Below are 10,197 nucleotides of genomic sequence, written 5' to 3' on the forward strand. Positions count from 1 at the left end.
TACTATTGTTAGAGATGAGGCCTTGCAGTAAAATTTACACTAACTGGTGCTGCTGAAGCTGACAGCACTGGATAATGAGAAATTAGTGATATATTGTGGGAGTGTGGATTTCTCACAAATCCCACTATGAGGCAGTAAAAATAGAAGTGATGTGAAAGAAAGCAAGGAACCAGGAGAAGATAGCTGGGGAGAAAAATTAGGCAACTAGTGTCATTTACTACAAAAATATTGGAAACTAGTTCTCTAAAATGAGAAAGAAAAGGTTCCTTGCTTTAGGAATATGTGGAAAGAAGAAAACTTCCTTGTCAGCCTGATGGGTTTGCAGATTACTGTATATGCCAGTTCTTATTGATCACTTTGGTAGTGTTTTAGAATTACTGTCCTAATTTTACAGTTCCACTTTTTTAGTGTTTTTAAAACCAAACATGGTAGACAAAATATGCATTTTGTATCTCTTAGAAGTGGATGGGGAAAGAACCTTGCAGTTTTTAGTAAACCCTTTTGAAGTAGGTAGCAGAGTGAACAACTGTTCCATAAATTAAATGTGAGAAACAGCGGTTAAGGGTGAACACCTGTATGTCCACTCAAGAATAAGATTTTATTTTAAAACAAATTGTATTCATAATTGTGGAAAGGCTATTGAATGTTGATCTTTTTCATAATTGAATTAGAATCCAGAAACCAAATGATCAGCATGTTAATGTGTATGTTTTATATCTGTCATGTTTAAATTCCAGAAAAATAAACTGCACAAAATGAAGATTATTCCTGACAAACTTGTCACAGAGAGTGACCCTAGCTTGCTTCTTTAAAAATAAAATTGCTAGAAAGACACTAAACCTTTCTCCTACTTAGATTTTACAGTAGCACTAGGATTACATTTGCTTATGGAAGATTGAGTAGTCTCCACAGACCTCTCCATTAAGGTGTGTTCTGCAGTGTGGGAAAGATTGGCAATATGTGCAGTAAAGAATGTGTGGAAGTGTCTGATGTGAAACAAAAGTATGAAATGATTTTTTAGGGATTTTTTTCATTCTTTAACATTTTGTATAGTGTTTTGGAGAACCTCACTTTTTGGCATGATATTTATTGTCCTACATTACAGATAAGTTTTAAGAGACATATAATTTCTGTAAACATTCTACACAAATTCTGTTGTGTTGTGCGAATTGGGCTTGTTCTTATTAAGGGACTTGCATGGGCATAACAACAAAAGCAGGTAAAATTAAATTGAAATTGAGCATTATTTCCTTTCAAACTCTGGAGTGTGCTAATCACAAATGTGGTCCTTTGTTTGCCTTTTAGCATATGAGATACTTATTCTAATAAAAATTAGAATTGTTGGTGTGCTTACAACAAGTCTTTGTTTGTTTTATTTAATAGTGTGCTAAGAAAAATTTCTTGGGTTTGTTTGGCGGCGGTGCTATTCACTCATGCCTTAAAAACACTGCACAGAAACTGGGATTGGGAGTCGGAGTACACTTTGTTTATGTCTGCTTTAAAGGTACTGTATTCTGTTTGGAAAGGATAATGGGAAGTTCTTATTGCTGTTCTTAAGAAGCTGCAGTGGAATGTGCTAAAAACGGACAAAAATTGTTTGTTTCAGCACATTAATTTCTATATTGAAAGTATTGGCATCTAATTAGTTGTTTTTGGGAATGCTTTAAAAACAGTGTGATGCACACATAGAAATTCATATGCAGAAAATAGATGATAATTTTTCTTGTGTCAAAGCAGTTGGATTTATTCTCTCGCCTGGATGAAAGCCAGATATGTTTCAGTGCAAAAATCTACAAAAAGTTTGAGGCATAGAATTATTTCTCCTAATTCCATATGGCATGATAAGGCAGTTAGCAATATATACTATAAGAGTTAAAATAAATTTTAAGATGTTTAGTATTTCTAGGAGCAAATAACTAAAATAAATTGATATTGCACAGCAAGATCAATGTAATCATTCTGTATGTAGTGTTCTGTTATCCTTTGCATATAGAAGCTTGATGAATTCTGTCATTTGCAATACATTTTTATGTCTTGATATTGTTAAGAGAAACTCAATTGTTAAGTAATTTCAACTTAAAACCTTATGCTTTGGTATCTTTTTAGGTAAATAAGAACAATGCAAAACTATGGAACAATGTGGGGCATGCATTAGAAAATGAAAAAAATTTTGAAAGAGCACTGCAGTTTTTCATACAGGCCACACAAGTGCAACCAGGTAAAGCTTTGATTAGTTGCCATCTCTTCACTCCTGATATTTCAGTATATTTAGCTTAACAACTGCTCAGTGGACTGTTTGCTTCAACTGAACATCAAACAAAGTCATATAGTAAGTTAATTATCTGGGGTTTTTTGAAATAAACTAAAAAAGTCCTCCATAAAATGTTTCTATCTCTAAAAAGCTGCAAATACTTTGAAAACTATTATTTGCATGACATTTTTCATGTATTAACTTAGATTGTGATTTCTTATGGAGTATAAATATTGCTTTATTTTTTAATTCAAAACTAAAGATGTAAGAAAATTTTTAAAAATCTAGATAATATGAAAATGCACATTTAATCCATTTTACATATTGTTACAAAAGAAGTACTGGTAGTACTGGATAATCTTTACTTTAAGAAGATTAATAAATAACCTTCAATTTATATGCCTCTATTATAGCAAGAAATTAGTTACAGGGAAGTATGATAGGGCCTTAAACTTTTTACAGTTTCCCACATAATTTTATAATCCCTCTTTAACCAGTTCCTGGTTAAATTATTAGCTTTATAATTAAGAGGAAAAATGATAGAATTGCTTTCTTCTTTTGGTGATGGACATGTTTCATCAGAGAACCTGTACTTCATGCTACCTAAATGTAGAAGTGTTTAATTTCTTGATACTCAGTGCATGGAAATATATTAAATTTCATTATTTTCTTATTAAGATGATATTGGTGCCCACATGAATGTAGGAAGAACTTACAAGAACCTAAACAAAACAAAAGAAGCTGAAGAATCATATATGATTGCTAAATCATTGATGCCACAGGTAATTAGGAACTTTACCACTGCAGCATGGAACCTCTATTCGTGATACAATTTTTGTTTTTTCCTGTTGCTTTGTGTCATGGTATACTTTACCAGTGTTCTTTTAAAAGCTATCTATGAAAAAAATAGGCTATATACTCATGGCTGTTAAAAAATGCTAACTTGGAACTCTGCTACAACTGTTTTAATTTACTTTTTATACTGCTGTATTATGTTTTAAGGGTTTTTTTTGTTGTTTTTTTTTTCCTGAAATTGAGGTTATAAAAGAAAGCAGCAGCCAAAACCTACAGTTTCTAGTCACAATTGATTTATTTTCACTTACAGCTAATACATTGATGGTGACTGAGTTTCTGAGCCCTTCAGAGAAGGCTTAAATACAGCATTGGAGGTTGGAGAAGGTAGCCACAGCAGCAACAAAAAAAATTTGCCTGAACGTGCTTTTATAAATATGTGTTTTGATACCTTTTCTAGTTGTTAAATTATATTTATACCTACGAAATTTTACTTATTCTAGCTTATTTACACTTTCCTTAGGCTGGAGGGTCATAAAAAGGAATTAAAATGTCAGTTTCGGCTTCAGGAAATATTTTTGTCTGACTTGGGAAAGTTTTGCAAGGTCTGTTTGGTTTCAAATGGCTATCTACATGAACCAAATTAAGTAGTAGCAGAGCTTAAATATTGTAAAAGTTTTTTATTCTTTATTTCTGTGAAAACCACAGATCATATTCTATTTATTTTTCAGTATGATTTTTCTGGAAAAGAATTACTGCTCTTTGTCAATATCAAGAGCTTACACAATAATGTCCAGTAGTACTCTAAAACAAATGTGGAAGAGTGAAAAGAAGTTCTATCCTGATCACCTTTCGTATTTTTGCTCATCTGTGTTTGGTGTATATATTGTCTTTGACAGATTATTCCAGGGAAAAAGTATGCAGCAAGAGTTGCTCCTAACCATCTAAATGTTTATATCAATCTTGCAAACTTAATTCGAGCGAATGAATCTCGCCTCGAAGAAGCGGATCAGTTATATCGACAAGCAATTAGTATGAGGCCAGATTTCAAGCAGGCTTACATCAGCAGGTATATTTTCTAATTTTAGAGATACAAAAAAGTTTGTTCAAAAATATGTATTTGTAGTACTATGAACAGTATTTAGTTTGTACAGTTCAATTAGCTGCTGAAATTGTTTCATTTCCAAGTGAGAAGATGAAGATTTGGGACAAAAATCAATTATTCATTACAAGTCCTGTTCTTTTAAATTCCTGCTTCAAATGGCATATTTCCATGTAGGTTCTGTATTCAAACATTGTATAGAAAGACACTTCCATTAGATTTCTTTATGAATCTCTAATTTCTAACCTCATAGTTTAGTTTTGATCTAAAAAGCCTTTGGTTAGTGTGAATCATGGGGCTTTCTTTATACTTTTTTGTTAAAGATGGTCCAGAAAATGCAAGTCTAACTATTTAGTTGACATTATTGCATTTTAGTTAAGAGTAACGTGGATGTGGGTATTGAGGCTTCTGTCCACTACTCTGTTGTGATTCCCACTGGGACTTAGGGATGTTCAAAGATGCCTGACCTATGCTTTGCAGTGTAATTATAGAGCCAAATCAGGCGCCATTGATCACTTCCTTTTTTGTTCTTGTCCTGCTTATGCATTTGTTGTATACAGGTTTTTGACAACTGAAAGCTTTAGGAATAGAATGTGGAAAGGAAGGTGGAAAGGAAAAGTGGATGTTGTATTGTTTTGTGCTTAAAACTAAATAAAAAAATCACTGTTATCTAACATCTACTGTCTGTAGGAAGACAAACTTTAAAAAAAACCTGTCAATTTTCATATGGGTAATGAGTATGGTTCTTCAACAGGGGAGAATTACTTTTAAAAATGAACAAACCTCTGAAAGCTAAGGAAGCTTACCTTAGAGCTCTAGAACTAGACAGAACCAATGCAGACCTGTGGTACAACTTGGCAATTGTTTACATTGAACTGAAAGATCCAACAGAAGCCTTGAATAATTTCAACCGAGCTCTAGAACTCAACCCAACACATAAACTGGCGTTATTCAACTCAGCACTGCTAATGCAGGAATCTGGTACGTTAATTGTCCCTTCTATGCATATTGCATGTTTGCATTTATAGGATCCATACTATTTAATTTTTTTTTAACTCTTTTGTTTTTGGAAAGGAGAAGTACATAGCATTATCAAAAAAGAAATTCTTTATTATAGCTTTGTAATTTGTAGCGTATGGAATTTGTGCAAAGTGTATGTACACCTTAGCTGATCAGCATCTTTTATACAAGTGCTATTTTACAGTATATCTTACACATATAAAGAATAGTGTTACTCAAACATCTTCAAAATAATGCCTGTGTAATCTTTAAAGATAGTATTTAGTAAAATATGTTTAATATGTGGTTCACATTTATAGTACTTGATTTAATTATTGACTCAGAAATCTAGCTTACGTCTCTGGGCTTGAATCCAGCTCAAGAAATACGGATGTTTTCATAGGTTTTTCTGTGATACTGCTAATTAGGATGAATTTGGATGGATGGATGGATTTTCATGCATTTGTTTTTCATATGTATAGCTGTGTGGATAAGGGTGGACCCTTAGTGAATTAAGGCTGTTGCAAAGAGTATTTGGCAGGTGAGCTGCTAAGATTTGTTTCCCTTTTGTTGAGATGGTAAACTGCCCCTAAGAAAGATAAAACAGAGTTGATTGAAGCTGAAGACACTTGATAATTTTCCATCTCTTCTCACATTGTAAATTAGGTAGTTCAAGACATGCCTTGTTCCTTATCTGTAGAAGTACAAGCAGCTTCAAACAAGCAGAAGTATTAACTGTTTAGTACTCACTTATTCATACTAGAAGGTGCAGTATTGTTTCAGGGGGTGAAAGAGGGCAGATGAACGCAGCTCCCCTATCCTTCAATAAGTCTATGTCTGGAATTTATTACTAAAATATGTTCACTGTATTATTCAGTAAAATAGTACAGACCACAAGTGTGTCTAGCTAATCCTGGTATTGTCAGATAAAATTGTTTTACTAAATCTTTTTTAAACTTTCATGCAAATTAAAATATAGGGGTTACAGGTTTTATTGTTTTGGTATTAGAAGATATCTTGGCCTGGCTACATTAGAAGTCATCCTATGTGCTCTCTGTCTAAACTCTTTAAATCTGTCTTTACTAAAATGAGATCTTCCATTCAAAGTTTGCCTCTGTAGGAGCTGGTTTGTCAGAACTGATGTCTGCTCTGCATTCCATTTGCTCAACTGTTCATGAAAACAATTTCTCTTAAGCTTGTAGAGACACCTCTTGTATCTGTAATACCAAACCTAACTATCATTCAACAGCTAATAGAATAATGATGCTGACTTTGGCTAGAAGTCAACTGTATATAGTTTCATTCTATAAAGAAGGTAGATAATATTTGGTTTTGCTGTTACACAGCTATGATGAAAAGTAGCATTTTAAACCCTTTCCCTTTTACAGTTGCATTTTAATTTGTATAAAGATTACAATTTTTCAAAAATACTTCAAATAAATGTTTCAGGAAATATCTTGAGAATTAAATGCATTTTCTGTTACTTAGGTGATGCTCGACTTAGACCTGAAGCTAAACAAAGACTGCTACATTATGTGAAAGAAGAACCGCAGGATTCAAATGGATACTTCAATTTGGGTATGCTAGCAATGGATGACAAAAAAGACACAGAAGCAGAGGCATGGATGAAGAAAGCCATAAGGTTACAACCAAACTTCCGAAGTGCTTTGTTCAATTTGGCCCTGCTTTATTCTCAGACAGGAAAAGAATTGATGGCTTTGCCTGTCTTGGAAGACCTACTGAGATACTACCCTGATCATACCAAAGGTCTGATTTTGAAAGGAGATATCCTTATGAACCAAAAGAAGGATATTGTTGGAGCAAAAATGTGTTTTGAAAAAATTTTGGAACTGGATCCCAACAATGTACAAGGAAAACATAATCTTTGTGTGGTTTATTTTGAAGAAAAAGATTTAATAAAGGCGGAAAAATGTCTGGTTGAAACACTAGCACTGGCACCTCATGAAGAGTATATTCAGCGTCATCTAAACATAGTTAGAAGTAAAATTGCATCACTTGGTGCTATGGAACAGTCATCACTTCCATCAGATGGGACTGCAGCTACAGAAACAAAAAAAAATTCATTTCAGAATTTGAAAGAAGCAAAAAGTGAAAAGAGAACCACCCAATCAACAGCTGATAATAAAGAGCACTCAAAAAATAAGAAACCAACAGAGAAAAGCAGTGTGGACAAAGAGACTCCCAAAAAATCTACAAAAGAAATCAAAGACATTGAGAAAAAGAGAGTTGCTGCACTGAAAAGACTAGAAGAAATTGAACGTATATTAAATGGTGAATAGTCTTTACCATGTCACAAAAGAATAAGGGGAAAATACTATTTTTAATTATTGTTTAATTTGTGAGCCAACTGGAAAGAGTTCTCAGTGCTTTGAAAATAGAAATAATGTTGACTGCATATATCACTTACCAAGCAGCATAAGGCATTACAATGTTCTATGTGAGAAAACCACAACTTTTAAATATGATGGAGGGATGGGTGGGAATTGAAGGATAAAGGGTTGAGAAAAATCTTCAATGCAGAATCCTTAATAATGAGAAAATAGCGCTCATAAAAGTCATTGGGAGTCAGGGATATTAAGTAATGCTACTTTCAAAGATTCAGTGGAAAAATTGAATGGTGAATTAGTGGGATAAGCCAGGCACTCCTTCTTTCCCCTAACAAATCTGTTTGTATTCTCATTATCTACATTTCAGTTTAAACATCAGCTGAAATTTTTCTAGACCTCTGCTGTGCAAGAAAAACAGTTTTTCTTTGCATTGTTTCCAGAACTTAAGGAAGTCATCAAAATGCCACTGGATGTAGTATAGGAAGATGCAACAACACACTAAAATTTTCAGTTGCATTCTAAATATGGAATGATATATTAATTATTAGATGTTCTTTATTTACAATGCTAATGGTTCGTACTCTTTTACCTGGTAAGAAGTCTTATGGTGCTCTTAAAATCTTTAGACTATTTTTTTATTTTAAAGGAAATGTGTGGGGTTTCTTCAACTGTCAATCTGATTGTTTTTAAAAATTATATTATAAAGGGTGGTTTCTTCCCCAGTTCATTGAATGCTGATAAATGCACTTTGGTACAGTAACCAGTATGCTATGCAGTAGTCCATTTTGCTGACTTTGTATCAATGGCTGTGGATTGACTCCTTGGTGTAGTAAATTCTTCCTTGTTTATAGCAATCTGGTTTTACTATTTCTGTCATTGCAACACTATTTCTATTCTCATGACTTTTTGCAACACTAATATAAACAATGTTTGCTCAAGGCAGTGCGATAATAATTAAACCACTGAATTTAGTCATGTTTAACACAAGACAATGTAGGCAGTGTCCTTTCAAACACTAAGTTCTATTGTTTTGATACTTTGTCTTGGGTGTGTGGTTTTTATTAAATATTTATTTTGACTACTAAAATATTCCCATTTACACTTTTTCACTAGTGCATCATTTTAATTTCTTACACTAAATGAAAATCTTTGCAATTTCAGTATTGCTTTTGTCCTTATGCAATGCATATATTTTTGTTTAAATATACTACCGATTACCTAAACCTGATGTTTTCCTTAATTCTCAGAAAGAAAAGAAGTTTAAGAGCTGAGTTCACTCGTAATTTTCACTGATCATTAAATCTCTTACTTTCATGTTTTGTCTTATTTCATGATGTAGAAGTATTCCTTAACAATTCTGCTATTCAAACTTAATTCTTTCCATACCTGCTCAACTTTCTGCCTCAGGCAGTAATCCAGCTGTAAGATGTAATAATTATTTCTGTGGGAGAGATCTTATTTAGGTAAAGGGCTTCCCTGCACAGACCTTTTATTTATTACATATCATTCTTAATGTTAGCACAACAATTGCTTGCATGGTAATAACTGGGGCGGTGGGGCTGGGGGGGGAGTATGTTTTAAAAAACATTATTTACAAGCAGCTGACAGGATGGTATGCAGCTGTTCATCAGACAAAAGAATATTTAAGTGCTGCTTTTAAAGAAGTGCTCACAGGAATCTGTTGACCACACCTTGAAAATCACTTGTCTGTGAATAACTCAGATACTTGCACCTAAAATAGCGAGTATGTTGACTTTTATAGAAACTTTAACTTGCATATTAAGTCTTCCTCCAAATCTTTGTTTTACAAAAGGATTAGCCATTGTTCTGGCCAAGATGAAGGAACATTCATTTGAAAATGGCAGGAACTACATGGTATGAAAAGGTATTCTGATAGAGAAGGTCAGGATTCTCCTCTCTTCTATATCAAGACCTCCTATTATTGCCATTGCCACACCATTTTTATATGATGTGTAAAGTGAAGAGGGGAGTCAAGACACAGTCTCAATCTCTGCATCTGAGCCTCTGTTATGTCTCATCTTGACCATCCAAGTAGCTCCTTAGGTACTAGCAAGAAGTGTTAGATTTATTGATGCTAAGAAGTGCCATCAGGTAATCATCAGACGGATGTAAACTGAATGTCAGTGGATGTTTTTCAGTCTGTTCTCAAGTTCTATTCCCCCTTTGCCTCTCTCAAAGAAATGTTAGTAGAAGCAAGTATTTTGACTAACAAGTTGTATTTATCCTGTTAGGATGGGTCAGCCATTTAAAAATTAGGCTTTCACAAGAAAAGTGGTTCAGTAAATTGAAGTGACATAGCTTGTGAAAAGCTATCAAAATAGCATTTACACATAGGAAAACTATCAAAAAGAGAGTAATTTTGGCTTTTTCTGCTTGCAGGTAGAACAGAATAATCGACAGATATTTTTTCCCCCTTCCAGTTCAACCTATGTTTTCTCTTCCTGCCATCATCATGTACAAAACACCATAAATATCATCCCTTTTCAGAATTCCCTAATTTCACTGAAAATGCAAGAAGTAGGAATTTCTAAGAATGGGACAGGCATACTAAAATCATTTGTATATCTCCATTCATACAATGCAATTACTGTGGTTGCTGAAAAAAATTGAATGGATGTCTTATATCATCTTTGCATCCATATGCAAAATTTTTCCCACTTACACATACAGCTGCCGAGTAAGCA

General features: G+C 33.5%; 1 protein-coding gene across 2 annotated transcripts in view; it reads left to right on the top strand.

Annotated features, from left to right (window-relative positions):
- TMTC3 (transmembrane O-mannosyltransferase targeting cadherins 3) overlaps positions 1-8,806 on the top strand; it is a 29,735-nt gene extending 20,929 nt beyond the window's left edge. For both annotated transcript variants that reach the window (XM_053942695.1, XM_053942694.1), the window contains exons 10-15: positions 1,384-1,504; positions 2,107-2,218; positions 2,930-3,033; positions 3,943-4,112; positions 4,900-5,126; positions 6,633-8,806. In XM_053942695.1, the coding sequence (XP_053798670.1) occupies positions 1,384-1,504; positions 2,107-2,218; positions 2,930-3,033; positions 3,943-4,112; positions 4,900-5,126; positions 6,633-7,444 (1,546 nt within the window). In that variant the 3' untranslated portion in view covers positions 7,445-8,806. The remainder of the gene's footprint in view (positions 1-1,383; positions 1,505-2,106; positions 2,219-2,929; positions 3,034-3,942; positions 4,113-4,899; positions 5,127-6,632) is intronic.
- Positions 8,807-10,197: the final 1,391 nt, after the last annotated feature.

This window comes from Vidua chalybeata, chromosome 5 (genome assembly GCF_026979565.1).
Source record: "Vidua chalybeata isolate OUT-0048 chromosome 5, bVidCha1 merged haplotype, whole genome shotgun sequence".
In the NCBI taxonomy this organism is placed as follows: domain Eukaryota; kingdom Metazoa; phylum Chordata; class Aves; order Passeriformes; family Viduidae; genus Vidua; species Vidua chalybeata.